Source organism: Somniosus microcephalus, chromosome 1 (assembly GCF_052327205.1).
Source record: "Somniosus microcephalus isolate GS21.2 chromosome 1, FLI_Smic_1.0, whole genome shotgun sequence".
Taxonomy (NCBI): Eukaryota; Metazoa; Chordata; class Chondrichthyes; order Squaliformes; family Somniosidae; genus Somniosus; species Somniosus microcephalus.
Genome location: NC_140987.1, coordinates 97406999 through 97434449, shown reverse-complemented (window position 1 = coordinate 97434449; position 27451 = coordinate 97406999). Strand labels below are relative to the sequence as shown.

Below are 27451 nucleotides of genomic sequence, written 5' to 3'. Positions count from 1 at the left end.
GTCTGCTCCACGACGGGAACAGTTCTCCAAGTAACGGAGAAACTATTGAAGCGATATATTAAAAAAAAATAGAAATACCGCGAAAAGCTGCAGGTCGCAACGGGAACCGCGGAGAACAGCAGCGGCGGGAAAGTGCGGGAGGCGCCATCTTAACTCGGCGGGGAAGAAAGAAAAGCGCGGGAGGCGCCATTTTGATCCATCGGGGACGGAGGAAAAGCGCGGGAAGTGCCATTTTAGATTTTCAAGATGCCAAAGACTGGCAATATTACTGCTTTCGATAGTGATATAGAAGATTGGACCACATATGTGGAAAGAGTGGAGGTATATTGCAAGGCGAATGAAGTAGCGGATGATAAGGCATCGGTACTTCTAAATCTGATGGGCGCAAGGACATACGGGCTGTTACGAAACTTGATCACTCCAGCCAAACCGATGGACAAGAATTTTAAGGAGATTGTTGATACCTTACAGGAGCACTTAGCAGCGGTGTTGGGTTTGATAGCGGAACGATTCAAATTCTTCAGGAGGAATCAGCACAAGAATGAAAGTAACGCTGATTACCTCACCGAATTACGAAAGCTGTCAAAGCACTGCCAATTCGGGGCAGGACTGGCAGATTCTCAACGAGACAAATTCATCTGCGGTCTCCTAAGCGAAGGAACACAGAAAAGACTACTTTCTGAGAAAGATTTGACACTGGACAAGGCTTTCAGTGTGGCTGTATCATACGAAGCAGCAGCAAGAGGAGCTGCAGAGATACAGCAAAAGCCACAGGACTTCGGCACCCATGAAATGACATGGGGTTTCGAGAGATGTTATCGCTGCGGCAGATCCACCCATGACCAGAAGGACTGCTGGTTCAAGGACAAAGCATGCAGGCAATGCGGAAAGATGGGACACATTGCACGTGTATGCAGATCTGGAAAGAAATCCGCTGACAGTAAAAAGGTCAATAAGGAAAAGTACAGAAAGGTACAAATGATGACGGACAGTAGCTCCGAAGACCAGAAGAGCGATAGCGACTCCGGAAACAAGAGACTAAGCTGTCTCAAATTACATAATGTAATTGCCAAAGAAGATTACCAGACCATTTGGGTTACCCTCACGATAGCGGGGTCCCCAGTCAAAATGGAGCTAGATACAGGATCAGCTCTGACCGTCATGAGTCGACGGGATTACGAGCGGCTATTTCCGCATATACCTTTGAAAGACACATCCATTATCTTGAAGACATATACGGGGCAGAAAGTATACCCCAGAGGGAAAATAAGGGTGCCTGTTGTATACAACGGCAAGGAAATACAGAAGTTGTATTTATACGTTCTGCAAGATGGTGGTCCACCGTTGTTGGGACGTGAATGGATCAGAAAGATACGTTTAGACTGGCACTCCATTCAGGCACTGACGGTGACCAGTAAGAAAAAAGACGATGATGACGTCATACCTGGACGATTAAAAGAAATCTTGGCTAACGCCAAAGAAGTGTTTCAACAGGAACTAGGAACCCTGAAAGGCGCTACCGCCTCAATAAAAGTGGAAGATGCGGCAATTCCCAAGTTTTTTAAGGCAAGGCCGGTGCCATACGCAATTCATCCAGCCGTCGAGGCAGAGCTGGAGAATTTGGAAAAAGCAGGCGTGTTATCCAAGGTAGATTGGAGCGAGTGGGCAACACCCATCGTCCCGGTCATGAAGAAAACGTTGAATAATGATAAATCTGAAGAACAGAAAAGTTCGCATCTGTGGGGACTTCAAAGTGACTGTAAACCCGGTTCTTCACACGGTACAGTATCCTCTTCCGAGGATAGAAGATATTTTCGCCTCACTATCCGGAGGGAAACGTTTCACCAAAATTGGCTTAGCACAGGCATATCTACAGATGGAGGTTGAGGAGGCCTCTAAAAAGTATCTCACGATAAACACACACAAAGGCCTGTACCAGTACAATCGACTGGTTTTCGGAGTGGCATCCGCTCCGGCTATCTGGCAAAGAGCTATGGAGCAAGTCCTGCAAGGGATTCCAGGGACTCAATGCTACCGAGACGACATCCTTGTAACAGGAGAAAACGACAACGAGCACCTTGCCAACTTGGAGCAGGTGCTCACGAGGCTGAGAGAACGGGGCCTACGAGCAAATCGTCCCAAGTGTGAATTTTTCCAGAAACAAATATCATATTGTGGCCATGTCATTAACAAAGAAAGGTTGCATAAGTCACCTGTAAAAATTGAAGCGGTCGTAAAGGCCCCAGCGCCTGAAAATGTCTCACAATTAAGGTCGCTCCTGGGATTAGTAAATTGCTATCAAAGTTTTTACCAAACTTGTCGACGGTTCCGCACCCTCTTAACGCACTGCTACAAACGGGAGTAGTTTGGAAATGGAGCGAAGACTGTAAACGTGCCTTCCATAAATGCAAAGGCTTGATCACGTCCAGGGAAGTGTTGGCTCATTACAACCCATCACTGCCAATCAGACTGGCGTGCGATGCATCCCCTTACGGCGTGGGAGCGGTATTATCGCATAGATTCCCTGATGGCTCGGAGCGGCCGATAGCTTTTGCGTCGCGCTCATTGAACTCAGCTGAGCGTAACTATGCCCAGATCGACAGGGAGGCACTCAGCCTGGTGTGGGGGGTAAAGAAATTCAACCATTACCTACACGGACAAAAATTTACCTTGTTGACTGACCATCAACCCCTCGTCTCCATATTCAACCCTAAAAAGGGCGTTCCCATTATGACAGCGCAAAGGCTACAGAGGTGGTCTTTTTCTAGGGGCACACCAATATGACATAGAATACAAAGGAACAAAACAGCATGGGAATGCTGACGGGTTATCGCGCCTACTGTTGCCAACGGTAGAAGAGGCGCCTACAGTGGACCCAGTGGAGATGTTCCACTCGACCATAGTGGAATGTCTACCGGTGACAAATTCTACCATTGAAAAGGAAACGCGAAATGACCCGACTTTCTCACGAGTCTACGATTTAACGGTGAAGGGATGGCCAGCACATGGCGAACCACTGTTGCCAGCATTCTCGCAAAGAAGAGAACAGCTGTCAGTGTGCCGAGGAACCTTGATGTGTGGATCCAGAGTGGTGATTCCACCCAAACTCCAGGATAAAGTGCTAAAGGAGCTTCACGAGGGGCATCTGGGTGGAGTGAAAATGAAGAACTTAGCCAGAGCGTTTGTGTGGTGGCCAGGTATCGATGGAGACATCGAAGAAATGACCAAGAGCTGTCTAGGATGCCAGAAGGTCCAAAACGCCCCACCACAAGCCCCTCTACATCCATGGGAGTGGCCCTCATCTCCATGGCAAAGGGTACATATCGACTTTGCTGGTCCATTTATGGACTCAATGTTCTTAATCGCGGTGGATGCACACTCCAAGTGGCCAGAGGTAATAAAGATGTCCTGCACCACCACGGAAAAAACCATCACAGTATTAAGGACCATATTCGCCAGGAATGGGCTGCCTGAACAGATCTGTTCTGATAATGGACTGCAATTTGTATCCGAAGAATTCAGGAAGTTCTTAAAAAAACAATGGGGTTAAGCACTACATGTCTGCCCCATACCATCCTGCCACCAATGGATTGGCTGAAAGGTTTGTCCAGACCTTCAAGAAGGCCATGAAGACATAAATCTACAACATAAGGTAGATAACTTCTTGTTTGCGTACAGGAATGCAACACGTGGTTACAAGCCAAACCCCCGCCATGATGTTTTTCAATAGAAGACTAAGATGCCGGCTGGATTTGGTCAAGCCAAACATCAGAAGGGACGTAGAGAACCGGCAATTTCAAAGCATGAATGAAAGGCCAACTAGAACCTTCCAGATAGGTCAACCAGTTTTGGCCCGGGACTACCGTACCGAGAAATGGCAGCCTGGAACTATTTGCACACGACTAGGACCGCTGATGTATACCGTGGACATTGGAGGAAGCATAATAAGGCACCATGCTGACCAGATCATAGTCATCCGAAAAAGGACAACCTACACCACAACTCTATACGCCTAGTGATGAAGCAGAGATGCCCATAGTATCTACCGGTGATACTGGAACCAGATGAACCTGACACTGGCATTGAAGCCGAATCGACCTTGCCAAAAGAACCTACTACACCACCGAAACCTACGACACCACCGAGGCGTTATCCGGACCGAGTCAGGAAGCCTCCAGAGAGACTGAATTTGTAATTGATTAACTTCAGCAAATGTGTATATTATTGTTCTTGTAAAAATGTTATTTAATGATTACTTAAAATGTTATGTACTGTTTATCTAAAAGGGGAGGAATTGTAGAGTATGTACCTTTAAGAGGAACTATGTTTTTGAAGCCCCTGTATACTGTAGTACCAGTAGTGACCACTCAGGTATATAAGCCTGTGTAGCGTCTTCTGTAGTTAGTTCACCTCCAGACTTTGTTCAGTAAACACTTGTTAAATCAACTCCTGCATTCCGTGTCTCCATTAACACACGGATCTAACAGTTACCCATTATAAATTCCCCTGATTCTGACTGCAAGGGACCTACGTTTGACTTCACCAATCTTTTTCTCTTCACATGTCTATAAAAGCTTTTACAGTCAGTTTTTATGTTCCTTGCAAGCTTACTCTCATTCTATTTTCCCCTTAATTAATCCCTTTGTCCTCCTTTGTTGAATCCTAAACTGCTCCCAATCCTCAGGTTTACTGCTTTTTCTGGCCAATTTATATGTCCTCTCCTTGGATCTTATGTTATCCCTAATTTTCCTTGTTAGCCACGGTTGAGTCACCTTTTTTGTTTTATTTTTATGCCATACTGGGATGAACAATTTTTGTAGTTCCTCCATGCAGTCTTTGAATGCTTGCCATTGCCTATCCACTGTCAACCCTTTGAGTGACATTCCCCAATCAATCCTACCCAACTCGCGCCTCAGACCATCATAGTTTCCTTTATTTAAATTCAGGATCCTAGTCTCTGAGTCCACTACTTCATTCTCCATCTTAATGAAGAATTCTATCATATTATGATCACTCCGACCCAAGGGGCCTCGTACAACAAGATTGCGAATTAATTCTTTCTAATTACATAATACCCAGTCTAAGATGGCCTGATCTCTGGTTGGTTCCTTGACATAATTGGTCCAGGAAACCATCCCGTAAATGCTCCAGGAATTCCTCCTCCACAGTATTGTTACTCATTTGGTTAGCCCAATCTATATGTAGATTAAAGTCACCCATGATGACTGCTGTGCCCTTATTGCACGCTTCTCTAATTTCCCTTTTAATGCCATCCCCTCTCCTATCTGCAAATATCATACCCTCTCCTATCTGCACAAATGGTAAACCCCTGGAGTCTTGGCTTAACATTGGAGAAGCTATGGAGGAGAAGTCACAACCTTGCATATCCTCTGGATGTGTCCAGCAATTCAGTTCTCTTGTTAAATGTGCTTATATATTTTTTTTTATTTACTCATCTTGACCTTTCTATAGTGCTTGCTCTGTACCCATGCAAGAAAGTTTCTGGGTTTCCTGCTGCAGCTTGGCAATGCATCCCATCCCTACCGATCGATGTGTATGTGTGTTGAAAGATTATGGGAAATTTCTGAAAATCTAGAAGTGTAATCGCCAAAGTAGAATTGAGAAATTGTCCAGAAACTGATTCCTGGACTTGGCTTATTGCTAGCGACAGATCACCATGCCAGTTTCCATAATTGAGTGAGTTGATGTGTGCCACTGTCATGTGGTAACTAACTTAAAAAGCTGTAGCAGCATAACTTCAGATATCGGTACTTCAAAGAGCCATAGGTATGCACTCAAATACAAGTGCCATTTATCAGTTAGTGCATGGAAGCTTGTCTTTTGGGTGACTATCACATACACTGTTGTGTATGCTATATACCAAGAAATCACACATGTCAATGTACTGTAACTGAAGCACAATTTTTTATTAAAGGGTTGATGTCTAGTTAAACTATTCAATCTTCCCAATATTCAGCTTGTTGCTGCTGTTGGTTCAGATACCACATTATATTTGATGAGCATCGCTATGTTAACCTTTCATAAATCATGGAATTTAAATATGTTTGCATTCTAATATCTAATTCTCTGTGCTGCATGTAATGCTTATTGGAGGTTCTGAGATTTAAGATACAGCAATATCTTATTTTTGAATACCCTGTCCCTGTTTCTGGGCTCATTAGTGTGGAGTGGTCCTAGCCTCGTAAGCTAATTGTATTTTTTTTAATTTAAAAGTCCAATTGGAAAAACAAGTTTTTAAATAAAATTATAGCTTAGAAGGGAGATGATGATGTTTTCATCAAGCGAAGTTTTGTTTCAGTAAATAGAATGTATCTAGTTCTGTTGGTTTACAACTGGCAAGAAAATATTTATTGCCATCTTAACTTCTTGACTTACAGGAAGAAGATGAAGTTCCAGATGACGAGACCCTGAATCAGATGATTGCTCGGCATGAAGAGGAATTTGAATTGTTTATGGTAAGTGCATAAGATTGTGAAGTAGCTAAAATCTCAGTTTTTTGTTTTTAATTCTACAACCTTAGAATGTATTTGGAATAGTCACTTCTGTTTCACGAGTATTAAAATGATACTGAAGAATCTTTTATTTAATTCAGCCATAGTTGCGGTCTCTGGCACTCGGCTATATTTTCAAACTCCAAATTGCACTAATTACCCCAATGCTGTTGAAAGCCAGAGCTCATAGATGTAGTACTTTTCGTGGGAGGGTAAAGAAACTGTCAATTGTTCCAAATTCTAACGACATGTATGACCAAATACTAATAGCATAGTTGCCAACCATTTCTTTTGGAGCAAATAGTCAGCTTTTCCAGTTCCTGTTTGCACGGTGAACAAAGTTTAGAGCCAGACACTCTGGTCATCCAGTCCTTAAGTAAAAACAGCTGAATGGGAGTTTGTTGATTCACACATCCGTTGGTAACTTATGATTTAAAAACTGGCTGCTGTTTAAACATGTCATTAGCTTTTGCTACCTCCCGTAATTAAAATTTATGGTTTAACTGTATACTGGAAACTGCCACTGGCGCTATCGGGGAGGTATAGTACAATGGTTCATGAGTACTCCAATGTCTGACAGCCATTATGTTACTATGAGGATCCAGTGTGCTGCCTATCCTTCCTGAGAGGCTGATGCAAGGAAATGAGTGAGGTCAGGTGTGAGTGGGAAACAGGAAGGCGTTGGGAATTGTCATTATTAGTTTACTTACATGATCTCCAACATCTTTATAGTAAGACTAAACACCTTGGCCTAGAAATTCAGGTGGTTGCGCCACCTGTTAGCGCCTTAAGAGGGCGCTAAGTGGGTCGCAAGCCACTGGCCACGCCTCCCGCCAAATTCAGCGGGACGCTAATGGTGGCGCTAGCCGTTAGCGCTGCGCCGCTAACGATGACATCGGTGTGCGCAGCGCCCCGCTGACGCCCCGGCCGCGATATTAGGAAGCGCCCCCTGCTTTACCGCCGGACGCTATGTGCGATCGGTTCAGGGGGGCCTACCTGTGGCGGTAGAGGCACAAATTAAAGGAGAGGTGCGGGGCGGTCATCTTTGTTGGCCGCCTGCCAGCACACCTCTGCGCCCCCGTCCCCTGCCTCCTAACTGCCCCCCCCCCCCCCCCCCCCCGCGGAGTGCCGGCTGCGTTGCAAGAGCCCAGCACTTCTCCTCGGTGCCAGGCTCTTTTTTGCCGGCACTCGCGATCCTTGGTGGCCCAGCTGGGCCCCAGATTGCGCAGAACAAGGCCCCTCCCCTTTAAGAAGTGGAGGAAGGCCTGCAGTACCGCAGCACGACGTGCCGCAGCGTGTGGCGCTGCGGCACGTTGTGCAGCGATATTCAGTTGCAGCGCCCCAAGAGGGATGTGGGGCGCCTCCAGTAGCGCTGCGCTTCCCTTTGGGGCGCTCCAACTGAATTTCCGGCAGGCGGGCGCGAATGCTTCCGGGGCGCTACTTTTAGCGCCCTGGCGAGGCTGGCGCCCCAAACGGGGCACTACTGAATTTCTAGGCCCTTGTGTTTAAAAAGTGCGCTATTTGCATTTCCTATTATTCTTTAGTGTGTCTGTGATTTACACTGATCAGTTGTGAAGTATGTACAGTGAGACCAGTTCTGCAGTCACCGTTCTCAGGAAGTGAAAATTTAAGCAATCTCAAAGACTGATGGCGTACAGACCCGCAAGTCATTTTATCATGACCGCCTGAGTTAATGGTGGTGCATTTGAATCCAGTTTCATGTATTTGCAAATAAAAACGCAACAAAAAGTCAAGTACTTCCTCACAAAGACAATGCTACTTTAATCCAGAGCATCTGACCCTCTCAAGTTTTGGCTGCTCTTTGATACTGGTGACTGGCAGAGTTGGTCTCGCTGCACATACTGTAGCTAGTTTGAAGTGCAAACTTTGTGCAATTGTGTTCAAGGGGCAGAGAAAGTAGGTATGATTTTTATTTCATCTTACATTCTGGCCTTCAAATTTATTGCAGGTTCTGATTTCTGCGCTTTTTTAAATTCACTAAACCTAGTGCAAAATACCTTCTAGCATTTTATGAAATTGGTGGCATTGTGGAAGGAGAAAAGAAGTAGCAAAATAATTTGTTTGCCAATGTAACAAACTCTGATTCTACTAAAGCTGTATGTTATTATATTGCAAAGACAGTGTATAAATATTTAATGTTTTATTTAATCACAAGAAATGTATTATCAAGTTGTAATAAAATTGCCACATTCCTGCCTGCCCCCAATCTTAGCGCATGGATCTGGAGCGGCGAAGAGAAGACGCACGGAATCCAAAGCGTAAACCACGGCTGATGGAGGAAGACGACTTGCCGTCATGGATTATCAAAGATGATGCAGAAGTTGAACGGTTGACTTGTGAAGAGGAGGAGGAGAAGATGTTTGGGCGAGGTTCACGTATGCGCAGGGATGTGGACTACAGTGATGCTCTTACAGAAAAGCAGTGGCTAAGGGTAGATAATGAATATAACTATATATTTCTAGAATTATTGCTCGACTTCCTGAGTGCGTGATTCAAAGATTTTTTGTTAAACAAATAAGTAACAAATGAAAAGCTGTGTGTTTAAGGCACTGATTTGCCTTTTCTTTTATTAAAAAAATACACATACCTTGATTTGAATTTTGTCCCTAGCCAGGGTTATGAAGGCCAGTCCTGTAGAATGGAATATTATTCATCCTAAAAATGGCCATTCTGGCATTATGGGTATATTTTGAAATTCCTATAGTTAAATTTTTAAAAACTGCATATTTGGATATGTTTACATTAATGTATAATCCGGGTCAGCACCATTTCTAGTTTAACAATCAACCATCTCTACTACATATTAGATGCACTGGGAATTCACTGGTCATAAGTTCAAGGGTGTTCCTTAGGGTGTTTCCTTGGTGTAGTCATGGAGGGAGAAGTCTACCTGCTGCGATTATAGCTGACTTATCCAAGTGGACTGATACATAATTCAGCTTGTCAACTGACTTGTAGTCCCACATTAGCGTCCAATTTGTGTGAAAACTAGACCAATGATTGACTATCACTCCAGACTTAAGAAACATGATTGTACTGGTAGAAAAAAAAGGTGGGTAAACGTTTAATAGGAAATTATAGTTCCTGTTGGAAATGCATCTATTTCTTCTGATGGCCAGCCTCTTTCCAGGACATGAACTTGCATTTGGACTCCAGGCTGCTGCTTATGCTTCTGGTCCAGCCCTTGCCACAGGGTGCCCACTATTTTATTTAACCCCATTTCCCCAACTAACCAGCATCTAGTATTCTCCTGATGCCCCACTCCAAGTCTGTCAACCCACTCCACTGCACTCCAACATGGACTGAACGCTTCATGACCGAACCCATTCCATGCTCATCCAGACCCACTTATTCACGTAACAGAAAATCCTGGAAACACTCAGCAGGCCAGACAGCATCCGTGGAGAGAGAAACAGAGTTAACGTTTCAAGTCTGACCCTTCGTCAGAACTGGTAAAAAGTTGGAGATGTAACAGGTTTTAAGCAGGTGGAAAGGTGGCGGGGGGGTGGTGGAGGAAGGAACTAAAGGGATGGTCTGTGCTAGGATTGAACTCAGAAGAGATAAAATGTTGCAAATGGGGGTGGCAGAATCATCAGCAGCTGCCGCCTGAATGTCTTCCTGCCCCAAATGCTTCCTGGCCTATATGTTCACTGAGCACCTAGCCCGAGTATTTTGCTGTCTCATGGAAGGAGAAAGGGGAACATGAGAAAATGTTAACATTAAAGGCAAAGAGCAAGGATTGAGAAGTGAAGCAGCCCTCCTCTGTTTCCATTTCTCCCCGGCCCCTGGAGATCAATGCAGTATAGTGGGGAATCCCTGGAGCACTCTGCTGTGATGTCAACAAACTGCCTAAGCAGCCAATCACAATGCAGAATTCTCAGACAGGGAACCAGAAAGTGAAGAAGCTGCTTTTATCCCCACTAATTAAAAATGTTAGAGCAAAACAACGATTGGGGCTCTCATGGGGAAAAGGTAAACCCAAAATAAATGAACGTTTAAAAATGTGAAAAAAAACATTTTTTACAAGTTTCTTAAAAATTAAAATTATCATAATGGGAAAATGTGACACTCCACAAAATTAAAATGAGTTTTGCAGGAACATTACGTTGCGGTCAATTTCAATGGGATAATAGCAGAAAACGCTGTTAGTTCATCGTAAATTACGGGCCCTTGTGTATATTATGCTGAGTATTGCTGCAAAGGATTTCAAACCATAAACTTCAATTTCCTTTTATAGTACAAATAAGACTATTTTAAATCGTTATGGCATTTGAATTGATACACAATTAAAATTGGAGATATTTTTGCAATTAAGCATACAATTAGCATCCAATTTTAATCGAAGAATGCCTTAGATAAATAACATTACAATTTGAGAATTTAGTTTAGAGATGAACTCTGACAAAAGCAGGGTTATTATCTTGTGTCAAATTGGGAACATTTCTGCCTTTATTTCATAGTGTTTTAATATTACTAAAGTTAAAATTCTCTACTGCAAACCATCTTAATCTCCTCTCCACTGCCCCCTCCACCCTCGCCTCCAACAAGTGTGAGGAGCTCATGGACTTCTTTGTCACTAAGATTGAGACCATCAGTTTAGCTGTCTCTGCTACTTCCCTCCCTTTCCCTAGCCCACCAGGCCAAACTTCCTCTAAGGTTCCACCCTGCCCTAGCCCTGAACTCGCAACTTTCACTAGTTTCTCTTCTATCTCCCCATATGCCCTCTCCGAGCTCACCTTGTCCATGAAACCTACCTCCTGCTCCCTCGACCCCATTCCCATTAAACTGCTGACCACCCAACTTCCCTTCCTGGCCCCCATGTTAGCTAATACTGTTAAAATTAAAATTCAGGCCTGTGAGACAAATTGCTCATTATTGTGCCATGCAATAGTTAATTTGTGTGGTATCTTTGATCTTGGATGATTGACAGTATTGTCTTTGGAAACCCAAAAATTGAATGAGATGTTGGATTTCCCTATAACTTTGTTTAAAACCGAATACCTGAACTGCAAGAAATACGTAGGGATCACATCATTCATGTACAATCTTGCACCGTAAAAGCCTGAGAATTTTCACCTAAAAGCTTTTAGTTATTGAGCGGTTAGAAATAAATTAACTCCTTGTGAACTGAGATTATCAAGAAGCCTATGTCCCTTATGAAGTATACCTTTTTGATCATTTTATTGAGAACCGAATCAAGTCTTTAACATAGTTTGGAGTCGAGGGATCTGCATATCTCCTTGCTGTTTCTCCTAGGTTGATGGGCATGGTGGAAAAAATAAGAGGCAATGAATGGAGTCTATAATTGGAGGAAGGTGGCAATTTAAAAAGTGAAATTACCACAGTTTAGTTTCTTGGCCCAGGTACTAAAGGGTTAAATATCAACTGTACTCACATAGTAAACTTACTTTTGTAAAGTAGATCTTTTAAGATATTTAAATCCAAAATTTTGAACAGGAAACAAAACTTGTAACATTTTTAATTAGGCAATTGAAGACGGCAATTTAGAAGAAATGGAAGAGGAAATACGTCAGAAAAAAGCTAGAAAACGCAGAAGAAATGTCGATAAAGATTCATCAAAGGAGGATGGAAAGAAGAAGAAAAAGAGAGGCAGACCTCCAGCTGAAAAACTGTCTCCAAATCCACCCAGGATCACTAAACAGATGAATGCAATCATTGATACCGTTATAAACTACAGAGACAGGTAACATGAGTTCCACGTTTACATTCTTACCTTTTCAAACCAAGTATTTCATTTGTAGTTCAATTGCTCCAAAAATCCAACACCAAGCATCTAAGTTTGCACTTGAGCTATTTAACCTAAGTTTCCAGTGTCAAACTTGTATCGGTAAAAATATTAAATGAAATGTAAATGCACCAAACACGTTTAGAATTATAAAGGAAATATATGGAAAAATATACAATAGTTTCTTCATTAGTGATCTTAGCTGTAGCTTTCCTTAGAGGCCAGTTCTTAAGGCACCAACATTCAAATATAATAGATCACCATTAGTTTGCACAGATTAGTAATAGAACAGGGGTGAAAGCTTTGAAAAGAGCATTTTCCATTGGTGAAAAGAACACTTTGGTATTTACGCTGCTTTTTGATACTTTGTAGTGTTTTTTGCAGACTATGCAAAATGTATACCAGCCTTGAATATTGACTGTCAAAACTGAACCAGTCCACAGACCAGGACCTGTATGTTTAGCTATGGGAAAATGACATTTGCTGTGTGACTGATCCTGATTACCAATGGGACAACAAGAAATCTCTCACCATGTTTATAAAATTTAAAATCAGCAGCTTCAGCTATGATTGAAATCTAGTGTCAGATGGGGAGGGGGAAAGTTTCAATTTCAGTATTACATAGAAACATAGAAGATAGGAGCAGGAGTAGGCCATTCGGCCCCTCGAGCCTGCTCCGCCATTCAATGCGATCATGGCTGATCATCCAAATTCAGTACCCGGTCCCTGCTTTCTCCCCATACCCCTTGATCCCTTTAGCCTTAAGAAATATATCCAACTCCTTCTTGAATATATTTAATGAACTGGCCTCCACTGCCTTCTGTGGTCGAGAGTTCCACAGGTTCACCACTCTCTCTGGGTGAAGAAATTCCTCCTCATTTCTGTCCTAAATGGCCTACCCTTTATCCTTAGACTGTGTCCCCTGGTTCTGGACTCCCCGACCATTGGGAACATCCTTCCTGCATCTAGTCTGTCCAGTCCTGTCAGAATTTTATAAGTTTCAATGAGATCCCCTCTCATTCTTCTAAATTCCAGCGAGTACAAGCCCAATCGACCCAATCTCTCCTCATACGTCATTCCTGCCATCCCAGGTATCAGCCTGGTGAATCTTCGCTGAACTCCTTCCATGGCAAGAACATCCTTCCTCAGATAAGGCGACCAAAACTGCACACAATACTCAAGATTACAGAGCTTAGAGGAGTGTAGTGCTTTCCTATCAGCTGGTGCTGTGCTCTGCACCACTCTTCCAGTGCTGTGATAGTTAAATGGCAACTCTCCCTTCTGGCTCTGAATGCTTATTTTAAACTGTGATACAGTATTAAAACAGTAATTCTCCTTCCTGACATAAATGTCTCCTTACACTAGTGAGTTTTTCATTAGAACCAGTTTTCTAAACCTCAAAATCCTGAGTAATGAATCATTATTCTGATTAAATTGTTAATCTAATTTGGTCTAGCTCAATTCAGAGTAGTAGTGTTCTAATCATTTCCATCTAAATGGTGTTCCCTTCTTTGTATGTACTGTTTTGGGAGTGGAAAATGCCTGAGTGAAATAGAAGTAAATATTCAATACTCTGTGCAAAATACTTTCCCGCTTAACGGTAGGAAGAAATGTAGTTCATATATGTTTGGCAGTTAAGAATATAAGAAATAGGAGCAGGAGTAGGCCATTCAGCCCCTCAAGCCTGCTCCGCCATTCAATAAGATCATGGCTGATCATCTACCTCAACTCCACTTTCCTGCACTGTACCTATATCCCTTGATTCCCTTAATATCCAAAAATCTATCTATCTGTCTTGAATGTACTCAACGACTGAGCATCCACAGCCCTTCTAGGGTAGAGAATTCCAAAGATTCACCACCCTCTGAGTGAAGAAATTTCTCCTCCTCTCAGTCCTAAATGGCCGACCCCTTATTCTGAGACTGACCCCTGGATCTAGACTCCCCAGTCAGGGGAAACATACTCCCTGCATCTACCCTGTCAAGCCCTGTAAGAATTTTGTATCACGTTTCATTCTTCTAAACTCTAGAGAATATAGGCCTAGTCTACTCAATCTCTCCTCATAGGAAAATCCCCCCATCCCAGGTACCAGTCTGGTGAACCTTTGTTGCACTCCTTCTATGGCAAGTACATCCTTCCTTAGGTAAGGAGACCAAAACTTTACACAATACATCGAAAAATAGGAGCAGGAGTAGGCCATTCGGCCCTTCGAGCCTGCTCCGCCATTCAATATGATCATGACTGATCCTCTATCTCAATACCATATTCCCACTCTCTCCCCATACCCCTTGATGCCTTTTGTGACTAGAAATCTATCTATCTTCTTAAATATATTCAGTGACTTGGCCTCCACAGCCTTCTGTGGTAGAGAATTGCACAGGTTCACCACCCTCTGAGTGAAGAAATTCCTCCTCATCTTAGTCCTAAATGTCCTACCCCGTATCCCGAGACTGTGACCTCTCGTTCTGGACCCCCCCAGCCAGGGAAAAACATCCTCCCTGCATCCAGTCTGTCTAGCCCTGTCAGAATTTTATACATTTCAATGAGATCACCGCTCATTCTACTAAACTCTAATGAATACAAGCCTAGTCAACCCAATCTGTCCTCATACGACAGTCCTGCCATCCCAGGAATCAGTCTGTTGAACCTTCGCTGCACTCCCTCTATGGCAATGAATATCCTTCGGTCAGGAGACCAAAACTGCACACAGTACTCCAGGTGTGGCCTCACCAAGGCCCTGTGTAACTGTAGTAAGACATCCTTGCTCCTGTACTCAAATCCTCTTGCAATGAAGGCCAACATACCATTTGCCTTCCTAACTGCTTGCTGCACCTGCATGTTTGCTTTCAGTGACTGGTGTACAAGGACATCCAGGTCCCGCTGTACATCAACATTTCCCAATCTACCACCATTTAAATAATACTCTGCCTTTCTGTTTTTTCTACCGAAGTGGTTAACTTCTCATTTATCCACGTTATACCGCATCTGCCATGTATTTGCCCACTCAACTTGTCTAAATCGCCTTGAAGCCTCACAACTCGCAATTCCTCCTAGTTTTGTGTCATCAGCAAACTTGGAAATATTACATTTGGTTCCCTCATCCAAATCATTGGTATATATTGTGAATAGCTGGGGCTCAAGCACTGATCCCTGCAGTACCCCACTAGTCACTGCCTGCCACCCCGAAAAAGACCCATTTATTCCTACTCTCTGTTTCCTGTCTGTTAACCAATTTTCAATCCATGCCAGTATATTACCCCTAATCCCATGTGCTTTAATTTTGCACACTAACCTCTTATGTGGGACTTTATCAAAGGCCTTCTGAAAATCCAAGTACACCACATCCACTGGTTCTCCTTTATCTATTCTACCAGTTACATCCTCAAAAAACTCCAGTAGGTTTGTTAAACACGATTTCCCTTTCATAAATCTATGTTGACTTTGTCGAATCCTGTTGATATTTTCTAAGTGTCCTGTTATCACATCCTTTAAACTAGACTCTAGCATTTTCCCTGCTACTGATGTTAGGCTAACTGGTCTGTAGTTCCCTGTTTTCTCTCTCCCTCCTTTTTTAAATAGTGGGGTTACATTTGCCACCCTCCAGGTGTACTCCCACCAAGGCCCTATATAACTGTATAATTGCAGTAAGACGTCTTTACTCATACTCAAATCCTCTTGTAATAAAGGCCAACATACCATTTGCTTTCCTAATTGCTTGCTGTACCTGCATGTTAACTTTCAGTGATTCGTGTACAAGGACACTGGTCCCTCTGAACACCAACATTCCCCAGTCTCTCACCATTTAAAAAATACTCTGCTTTTCTATTTGAAATTAACTAACAGCGCATCATTCCACCTTACCTTCCTGTGCTCTGACTGCAGTCTAGCCAAAATTGTGCATTGAATAAATAAAGAACTTGCAATTATATAGTCCATTGTCCCATCTTCAGGGCATATTTACAACCAATAAATTACTTTTCAAGCGCATTCACTGTCATGTTGGCAAATGCAGTACCAAGGACTCACAAATAGCAAATAATTTTATGTGTTAAGTTTATATCTTTTTGGTGCTGCTCATTGGGAGAAAAAATGTTAGCCAGGACACCAGGAGAAAACTCTGTTCTTCAAATACTGCCATGGGATCTTTTATGCCTACCTGAACAGGCAGATGGAGCATCGATTTTAATACATCAGCCCGTATTTTCCGATGCCTATGGGTGTTTACGAGCTGTGTACCCGCCCGTAGGAACATCGGAAATGCCGGTTTTAGGCATGTGAAGCGCATGCGCTGAAAACCGGCATTTCTGATCTGTCAAGAATCCTCTTGACAGATCGGACGCCTGCCCTGGAGAAGGGCCTCTGCAGGTGGAGAGTCCCGCTTGCTGCAGAACATCTGCTCACTGAAAACCCTTAAAAAAATCTTACGCCTGGTAAAAGCAGGCGTAAGGCCTGCTTTTACCAACATAAGAGTTAAAAAAGTTTTTTAAAAATTTTCACTCATTTATAATTTTAAAAGACGTTTTTTTTTTAAAAGGCAAGTTTATTTTTTTTAGCCTGTTTTTAAAAAAAAAAAAAAAAAATTCAAAAAATTAAATTTTTAATATTTAATTTAATGTAATTTTAACATTTTAAAAACTTTTTTTAAATATTTAATGTTTTGGGTGATCTCCATTCATATATTTGACAGGTCTATCTGTCAAAAGTATGAAGGGAGATTCCCTTCTCCTATTGGCTGGCCTGGCCCACGTGATCCCAGGGACACTTGTGAACCGCATGCGCCCCTGGGATACCTGGGCCCTGCGCATTTCGAGTTTGGAGAGGCCCAGGAACGGAAGTGTCCGGATCTCTCGAGCCCTCAAGTAAGAGCGTAGATTTTTTTTCCGATAGGAGGCATCTGCACGCAGGAAGCCTCTTATCTGAAATTATGGGCCATTATCTGAAGTATAGCATCTGTGACAATGCAGCAAACTCAACACTGCACTAAAATGCTAGATTATGTGCTCAAGTCTGCAGCTGGGCTTGAGCCCACAATCTTCTCACTCAGAGGTGAGAATACTATTAATTGAGTCAGACTAATGAGTAGCAACGTGCTCTAGTTATTCTGTCACAAGATCGATTTTGATGGGGGAAGGCCATCAACAACAACTTGCATTTATATAGTGCCTTTAGCCGAGTAAAACATCCCAAGGTGCTTCACAGGAGTGTTATCAAACAAAATTTGACATCATAGCACAACCACCTAAAAATACCTTAAGTCCTCCTGCCCCATGGCAGCACCCAACTGTTCCTTAAATGATTTTAGGATTTTTACCTAGTTCCTTGTGTGAAGAACTACTTCTGGACATCAATTCTAAATGAACCTTTTGCTATTATGAATTTGGAGCCCTTGTCTGACTCCGTTTAGTTTGAAGTATTGTCTCGAGAATTGCCTTTTCTATGTTTTTTGCCATCTATTGTGTCTCTATAAAGTTATAGAATTTACAGCTCTATAGGAAGCCATTTATTTATTGTGCTAGTGTTACTTTAGTGCAGCTATTCAATTCTATTTTCCTATTTTTCTTATATATTCTTCCTGTCACCTCCTCTCAAGGATGAAACCCAAGTTTCTCCCATCTTTCTTCATAACTCAGTCCTCTGAAAAGGGATCAGTCTAGTAGCTCTTTTTGGAATAAAATATTTTATTCTGAGTATAATTGGTAACTGCTTTACTCACATTGATGGTACAGTACTTCATGAGTGGAAAATAGATTAAACAATGCTAACTTTAGAATTTTAGATGCACTTAATGTCCTTCTGGGAACTACATCACAGATTTTTTTCTAAAGAGTCTTGCCAAGGATAATAGACTTGGATGTTGTTCACACACAACAGGCTACTTATTAATGGGGACTCTACATTTTTCAGCACTGCACTTCAGTGAATTACTTTCTAATTCACATTTACTGGTAAAATTTATGCTCAGTTGACCACAATTGTTACGTGATATCCGTAATAAAAATGAAAACTTACACCGAATGCATTGCATTGGTAATTGGATGCACAAGTTTATTGAAGTTTTGGGATGTACAAGATGCCGGTCCATATTGACCAATGGTCAGTCAATAGATCTCTGATCTTGTTCAACCGATTATCCGCAATGCAAATGCTAAAACCACACCTCCACTGGTGTTGGGAAGCCATTTCTATCTGATCTACAAAATCTACCCTTTGCAGCAAAAAAAACCCCTCTATTATACCTATAGTGCCCTTGCAAGTCTAGCTTTTTCATGGTCTGCATAGGTGGATTTACATACCTTTTGAAAGGAAGCAAATGAGAGGTGACTTTAGAGAGGTAACAAGATAATGAATAGTAAAGAAACGGAACTCTACTTCAAACTAAACACCACTGCAATTCTTAAATGGAATTGAGTGTGCACAACTCTTCAGCAAAGCTCCTCAAACTCCGATTTTAAAACCCGTTCTCTAAATGGTGAATGCAGTTTGGTTCAATTAAAACTTTCAGTAGATTTTGATACCTTTTGACTCTCCAGACCAGAATGCAAGTCAAAACTGTATAAATGTTATGCTCTAACGATGGTACATAGTTACTTTACTAGTGGTGCCACATGCTCTCTTTACCATTATCCACTTTATCAGTTGTCTGCACTATGGATTACTTCTTTATATACAGATGTTTATATGCAGATTTGAAGTATATTGTGTACAACTTTATTTATTTTACACCCACTTTTATTTCATCAGTCATCTAAAACTTTTGTCAGAGACTCATTTCCTGTGATGTTAGTCAATGTTGAGATGCCAGCGAGTTATACTAGAATTGGCACAACGCATAACCACCTCAAAACAAATGTGTTGCAGTGTTCTTTAAAGCTGTTTCTATAGACTTGGGCTAGCTTTGATGTATGTACAACTTTGGTATAGGATTTCAGCCAGTGTCTCTCGTCACAAGACTGGAGTATAAAATGACCTGGCTCTCATGTTTAGTTTTTTTTCTGGGTATTTCCTGTATTAGTGATTCACTGGTGTACTATTTGTGCATCAGACTGCAGTTCAGTAGAATAGGTCTTCCTTTGTTTGTGATAATCCAAGAGTTTTTGACTCTATAACCACAATTATTTATCACTTGAAGGCGGTTCAAAAGATATTTCCACAATCTGATTAAATAAACAATAGGTTTGTGTAAAATAGGCATGGTGCATCTTTATGGGCACACGAGAAATATTGCAACACCTACAACAATAGACTAATAGCAGTAGGTTGGATGAGGCAGCAGACTTTCCTGTCAATCCTAAATGGAACTTGGGGCTGCTTTTACTGTGATACTTAATGCAGTAATGACTTTACAGTTGAAATGAAAATGAATGTCAGAAATGGGCGCAGATGGAATTTGAATTCATGTAAATTATTGTTTTAATGTGTTGGTGATGTGCAATTGTAAAACTGATCTATTTTTATTTACATTTGTCCTGATAATAGCTTGAGCCGACAGCTGAGTGAGGTTTTCATCCAATTGCCTTCACGCAAGGAGCTACCTGAATACTATGAGCTAATCCGAAAACCTGTGGATTTCAAAAAAATTAAGGTGGGACAGATCATAAATGAGGTTATTTAACCACATAACAGAGCAGCTGTATAAAATTTTGTTTTTCTTCTCCAACTTCGTTATTTTTTTAAACTGCTGGCAAATAATCAGATTTTACTTTTAAACTGACTTGAATCACCATTGTGTCCTACTGAATTGAAAAGAGGAACTCCTGCAAATTTTCATCTTCCAGTTTAATATGTGAAATGTTTAGAGCAAGATATTGCATTCAAAATTAAATATTTCAAGATGTATTTTTAAAATGCTATTTAAAAATAAATGGTTATGTGAATGGTCTTGTTGGAGAGAAGTTTACACACTAAAAGTAGAAACAAGGATGAAATGTGCTTATTTTTTAGATGCAATAATGTCCTGAATGAGGAATTTTGCCTGTTCAGCACAACCTTCCTGTTTGTTTTAAGGACCCCCATTAAGCAGTGATAAGATAGCACGTGAACTTTCTTTCTTGGTGTACAGAAGTCTGGATTTTGTTTGTTTCTTCCTCTCCCTGTCCTGCAATTAAAGGCAGTAGTTTTTGTACATATTTAAAAGCCAGCGAATCTACTGTGGGATTATTCATGTTAAGTTAGGGGATGCACTGTTCTATAAGGACAGGACATTATACCATGTAAAATAAATAATTTGGGGTAGAAGGTGTAATCGTTTTGCATTCTTGAAATGGATGCTTGGTTCACTTACAAGATAGGTTGCTGTTGAGAATCATGGCTTTGATCAATTAAGTTGTTGAAGACATTGTGCAACTGCTGTGTTCTTTAGAGAGAGAGCTAAAATACACCCTCAGTTTGCTTTGTAGCTGTAAGAGGGCCAATGCAGGAGATAGAAAGTATAAATTATACTAATTATAAAATTCAGTGTTACACTTTCCTACATTTACACCCAGCTTTGGAGCTGTTCGATTCCTTTTAGGATGCATTAACATGCCAGAAGTTTAGAGTTGGTGCAAAGCTGAAACCACATTGCACCATCATTAAACTTCAGATGTACATTGGATGCCAAGACCTGAACTGACTCTGAAGCTAAGCTGAGTAGCACTACCTCCTCCAGGCTGGTGCCTGTGTAAGGTTGTGCCCTGGTACAGATTCAGGCTGCATTTGCATTGTGACTGCAGCATTGGTATGAACCAAAAAAATGCAAAAAAGTTGCAGGAGTAGGCCATTCAGCCCCTTGAGCCTGTTCCTCCATTCAATTAGATCACGGCTGATCTGTATCTTAACTTGCATCTACTCGCCTTGGTTCTGTAACCCTTCATACCCTTGCATAACAAAAATCTATCTATCTCTGTTTTGAAAATTTCAATTGACCTAGCCTCAACAGCTTTTTGGGGAGAGTTCCAGATTTCCACTAACCTTTGTGTGAAGAAATGCTTCCTGACATCACCCCTGAACACCCTAGCTGTCATTTTTAATATTATGCCCCCTTGTTCTGAACTCTCCTACCAGAGGAAATCGTTTCTATCTACCCAATAAAATCCTTTAATCACCTTAAACACCTCAAATTAGATCACCCCTTAATCTCCTCAAGCGAATACAAGCCTAGTCTATGCAACCTGTCCTCACAATTTAACCCTTTTAGCCCTGGTGTCATTCTAATGAATCTGCACTGCATCCCCTCCAAGGCCAATATATTCTTCCTGAGGTGTGGTGCCCAGAACTGAATACAGTACTCCAGATGGGGTCTTACTAGAGCTTGATTTAGCCAACACGTGACTCCAGTACACACTGTGGTTGTCTCTTATTGTCTTCAAGGCAACTTAGAATGGACAATAAATTGTGCCTTGGCAGTATTCCCTACATCGCAAGAACAAATGTAAAAAGAAAGTAATTGAGGTTCATGGATAGAAAGTGTGCACCATACACAAGGCTTTTAACTATATCAATTCTGTTGAATTTGTCTAGGACCGCATTCGCAACCATAAGTATCGGAGTCTGGGAGATCTGGAGAAGGATGTAATGCTGTTATGTCACAATGCTCAGACATTCAATCTGGAAGGATCACAGGTCAGTGTTTCACTGAGTTAATTGGATTTTACTGAACCTTTTGTGCCAATAAATAGTACTGTACAGATGTAAATATGGTGATTCTGTAATCGGGGCTCCTGGCAGGGAACTTAAGAAATAGGAGCAGGACCAGGCCACTTGGCCCTTCAAGCTTGCTTCACCATTCAGTAAGATCATGGCTGATCTTCGAACCCAACTCCAGCTTCCTACACTATCCCTTGATTCCCTTAATATCCAAAAATCTATCGATCTCTGTCTTGAATATACTCAACGACTGAGCATCCACAGCCCTCTGGGGTAGAGAAATTCAAAGATTCACAAACCTTTGAAGAAATTTCTCCTGCACTCAGTCCTAAGTGGCCAATCCCTTATTCTGAGACTGTGGCCCCTAGTTCTAGACTCCTAATTGCAATAAGACTTGTACTCTTGTACTCCAATCCTTTTGTAATAAAGGCTAACATACCATTTGCTTTCCTAATTGCTTGCTGTACCTGCATGATAACTTTCAGTGATTCGTGTACAAGGACACCCAGGTCCCTCTGAATACCAACATTTCCCAATCTCCATTTAAAAAATAATCTGCTGTTCTATTTTTCCTACCAAAGTGGATAACTTCACAGTTCTCTGCATTGTATTCCATTTGCCATGTTCTTGCCCACTCACTTAACCTGCCTATATCCCTTTGCAGCCTCTTTGCATCCTCCTCGCAACTTGCTTTGTATCGCCAGCAAACTTGGATACATTACACTTGGTCCCTTCTTCTAAGTCATTGATATAGATTGTAAATAGCTGAGGCCCAAGCACTGATCCTTGCGATACCCCACTAGTTACAGCCAGCCAACTCGAAAATGACCTGTTTATTCCTACTCTCTGTTTTCTGTCCATTAACCAATCCTCAATCCATGCTATATTATATTACCCCTAATCCCATGAGCCCTAATTTTGTGTAATAACCTCTTGTGTGGCACCTTATTGAATACTTTCTGAAAATCCAAATACACTACATCCACTGGTTCCTCCTTATCTACCCTGCTAGTTACAACCTCAAAAAACTCTAATAGATTTGTTAAACACGATTTCCCTTTCATAAATCCATGTTGACTTTGCCCAATCATATTATGATTTTCTAAGTGCCCTGTTACCATGCCCCTAATAATAGATTCTCTGTTTTCTCTCTCCCTTCTTTCTTGAATAGTAGGGTGATATTTGCTACCTTCCAATCTGTGGGGACTGTTCTAGAATATAGGGAATTCTGGAAGATCAAAATCAATGCATCCACTATCTCTATAGCCACCTCTTTTAAAACCCTAGGATGTAGGCTATCGGGTCCAGGGGATTTGTCGGCTTTTAGTCCCATTAATTTACCTAGTACTATTTCTTTACTAATACTAATTTCTTTAAGTTCCCCATTCTCACTGGACCCTTGGTTCCCTACTATTTCCAGAATGTGTATTATGTCTTTTTCCGTGAAGACAGATGCAAAGCATTTGTTTAATGTCTCTGCTATTTCCTTATTCCCCATTATAATTTCTCCTGTAAGGGCCCCACGTTTACTTTTGCAAATCTCTTCCTTTTTACATACCTATCGAAGCTTTTGCAACCTGTTTATGTCTCTTGATAGTTTGCTCTCATTCTATTTTCTCTATCTATTTCTTGGTCGTCATTTTGCATACCAGAGTGTATGTGTATCCTTTTCAACATGTGGGAAACAAGTTAGCAGACGCATCAATTTTAAGTAACCAGTCTTACCTCATCAATTGATATTAAAAATATATCGATCCATGATTTCAATTGTAACAGAACAACAACACCAACTTGCATTTATATAGTGCCTTTAACATAGTCAAACTTCTCAAGGTGCTTCACGGGAGCGTTGTCACCGAGCCACATAAGGAGACATTAGGACAGATACCCAAAAACTTGGTCAGAGGTAGGTTTTAAGGAGCACCTTAAAGAAGGAGAGGCAGAGAAGTTTAGGGAGGGAATTCCAGAAAGCGCCTTGGCAGCTGAAGGCACAGCTGCCAATGGAGGAGTGATTCAACTCGGAGATGCGCAAGAGGCCAGAATTGGAGGAGTTCAGAGATCTTGGATGGTTATAGAGCTGGAGGAGGTTACAGAGATAAGATGGGGCGAGACCATGGAGGGATTTGAAAACGAGGATGAAAATGTAAAAATCAAGGTGTTGCCAGACACAGTATCATCACTGAAATCTTGTTATTTTAAAATAAATTGTTCTTTGGATGGCAATGCCATGTTTATTGCCTATTCCTACTTACCTTTGAACTGCTGCAATCTGTGGTGCTGGAGCTCTCCCAAAGGTGATATGTAGGAAATGCCAGGATTTTCAATCGGCAACATGAAGGAATGGTAACGTATGTCCAGTGTGAGACTTGGAGATAATAGCTTTCCCTTGAGATTACTGTTCTTGTCCTTCTTGGTGGTAGAGGTTACAGGGCTGGAAGTTGCTGTCTAAATAACTTGGCAAGTTGCTGCAGTGCAGTTCACCATAGATGGTGCATACTGCAGCCACAGTGCGCTAGTGATGCAAGCGGTGGATATTGGGTTCAGTGGCAGGATTATGATCAAGCAAACTGCTCTGTCCTGAATGGTGTTGAACCTTTGAGTGTTGCCGTTGCATCCATCTAGGCAAGTGCTGAGTATGGAGGGATAATTACTAGTCCTAGCCCCTTTAGGGCTACCCCGGATCAGGCGTATTCCTCAGACGTTCACTTTCAACTAAAATTTAAGGTAGCCGAATCCTAAAGTCGCTTAATTGGGTCTAAAGGTCTGGGCTATCTCTCCCTAAAGGAAAGGAACAACCTGAAAATGTTACCGTCCTCCAGATAGCACTTTTAATAAGTTTAGCTAGACTGTAACGTTTCTGATATTATGAGGGTCCGGAAAACTCCCCCAGAATTCTGCAACTCCTCACCAAAGAGCGTACAGAGATTGAGTTTGTGAGTTTGATACAGAAGTCTTCTGTGAGACAATTCTAAAACTATATAGATTTATTAAAGAACCGACACGTAATTTACAGTTTGAGTCAATCGCAACATTAACAGTTCCAAATAGAGAAAGCTTGCAATCTTATTATTAGAGAACCTTACTCTCAAATCTTAACTTCGCTACAGTTTTACAGTTCTTAAAGTTCTATTCAGGATATCCACCAAAATCAAATACCTTTGATCCACGAGGTACAAAGAGTTGGAGACTTACAGAGCCGCCTCTGAAGCCGAGAATTGCTTTGCCCGATTAAAGCGAGCCTACTATCCCATTTGAGAGTTCAATATTTATACCCTTTTCCAGTGGTATTTCCTTTAAGGTTTTCTGCTATGTAAGCTAATTATCGCTAGTCATTTTTCTGCTGACCCCTGCAATTCTTAGTCACCTCAGCTGGTAGCATTACAGAATTATGAATCTTCTCTAGGTGTTCCAAGTTTAACATAAAAAACGGTGTAACGGCAGGTACGTTTTTTACTTGATGTCATTTTTACGAAGGCAGATGTTTCTTACTTTTATGTGCTGCTTTACGAAGTGTAAATTAGAACACCTTGTCCAGGGTGAACCATTGTTTCATTCCGAAAGGTTCAGCCTACCGGAGCCTTTAACCTTGTTTCAATAAGGTTATTGTTTCAGTGTCAACAACTATCTTATCTATAGCCAGAATGCTTTCACAGCTTTTTCATAGTTAGGCTTCTAGATTTCCAAACCCAGTTTGTCATGTTTTAATAAGGCCAGAATTCTTTCATAAAATGGTGTATTTTTCTGAATAGGTTATATGGCTTATTCCTTCACAAGTATTCCATTACACTCATGCCTTTGAGCCTTATAGGTGTTGTGAAGGCATTTGAGGTGTTAGGGGGTGAGCCATTCATCACAGAGTACTCTGACTCTGCTCAGCTCTTCTACCCAAATTGTCACGATTGGTCTGGTTAAGCTTCTGGTCAGTTGTGACCCCCAGGATGTTGACAGTTTGAGACTCGGCGATGGTGCCATTTAAGGCTAGAAGAAGGTGGTTGGTCATTTCCCTGCACTACAGGGTGTATATGTTAACTGTCACTTTTCAGCCCAAACCTAGATATTGTTCAGAACCTGCTGTAGGTTGGTATGGGCTGCTTTATTATTGGAAGCATTATGAATGGAGCTGAAAACTGTAGAATTGTCAGCGAACAGCCACACCCCTGAGCCTATGACCAAGGTAAGGCCATTGAAGCAACTGAAGATGGATAACCTGAGAATGCTGCCCTGAGGAAGTCCGGCAGTGAAATCTATAGCTGTGTTGATGTTCCTCTGTCAGCCATGACCATCTTCATTTGTGTCAGATATGACTTCAGTCACTAGAGTATTTTCTCATTGACCTCAGCTTTGCTATGGCCCTTTGGCGCTATACTCAATTGAACACTGCCTTGATATCTCTCCTTCTGTCCATGCCTGGGTCAAGGCTGCAATGAGGTCTGAAGCAGAGCGGAACTGAGTAGGTTGCTTGATGCATTATAACTATGACTACACTTCAAAATTACTTAGTTGGCTGTAAAACACTTTGATCCTGAGGTCATAAAAGGCACTATATAAATGCAAGTTAGTTTTTTCTTAGAGTCAGATCTTCTAAGTCTCTTTGGTCAGACGTTAGGATTATCTAAATTCTGCTACATCCCAGTTCTCAAAACTCTATCAAAAATCAATTTTTTGTCTCTGTGATATTGCAGAAGATTTAATGTTGCCCCCAAGTCTTATAGATTTCATTTCCATCAGAGGAAATTTTAAAATCTAAAATATTGGAAAATTGAGAGTGATTCAAACAAGGTATCTGCGGTAATGATTCCCCTGACTTTTATAGTTGCATATGCACCTTAGTTACCCTTAGTCAGAGGCTTATAATTGCTAATTGAATTCTCCTGCAAGTTGGGAAAATTAGTTTTTTGAACCTTTCACTTTTATTACATTTATATATCACAATGTAATGTCGCACAGTATTATTACACTTATATATCACAATGTAATGTCACACTGTATTTGACGTATATAGTTTGACACTAAAAAAAAATGAATTGTGACCACTACTGGCACACTGACCAGCGAAAGGGCACAGACGGGAATAGTATATATTTTTTCGGTTTGATATGTAAAGAAATGTTATTCCTTCTGTTTGAACATTGTCTTGTTACAGATTTATGAAGACTCCATCGTTCTTCAATCTGTATTCAGAAGTGCAAGGCAGAAGATTGCTAAAGAAGAAGAAAGTGAGGAGGAAAGTAATGATGACGATGATGATGAAGAGGAGTCAGGATCGGAGAGTGAGTTTGAACTGTTATCTTCAAGCATTTTAAGTGTAGTTTGTCCTATTGACTAAATGTATCAACTAAACATCTAGTGTGAATGCTGATCCATACAGACAAGGCAGCACGGTGGCATAGTGGTTAGCACTGTTGCCTCACAGCGCCAGGGACCCGGGTTCAAATCCGGCCTCGGGTGACTGTGTGGAGTTTGCACATTCTCCCCGTGTTTGCGTGGGTTTTCTCCGGGTGCTCCGGTTTCCTCCCACAGTCCAAAGATGTGCGGGTTAGGTTGATTG

General features: G+C 41.6%; 1 protein-coding gene across 5 annotated transcripts in view; it reads left to right on the top strand.

The window, feature by feature from the left end:
• Positions 1-27451, top strand: part of smarca2 (SWI/SNF related BAF chromatin remodeling complex subunit ATPase 2) — a 179628-nt gene that overhangs the window by 134251 nt on the left and 17926 nt on the right. For all 5 annotated transcript variants that reach the window (XM_085984253.1, XM_085984274.1, XM_085984260.1 and 2 more), the window contains exons 28-33: positions 6399-6476; positions 8746-8964; positions 12020-12237; positions 19756-19861; positions 21778-21879; positions 27047-27173. In XM_085984253.1, the coding sequence (XP_085840379.1) occupies positions 6399-6476; positions 8746-8964; positions 12020-12237; positions 19756-19861; positions 21778-21879; positions 27047-27173 (850 nt within the window). The remainder of the gene's footprint in view (positions 1-6398; positions 6477-8745; positions 8965-12019; positions 12238-19755; positions 19862-21777; positions 21880-27046; positions 27174-27451) is intronic.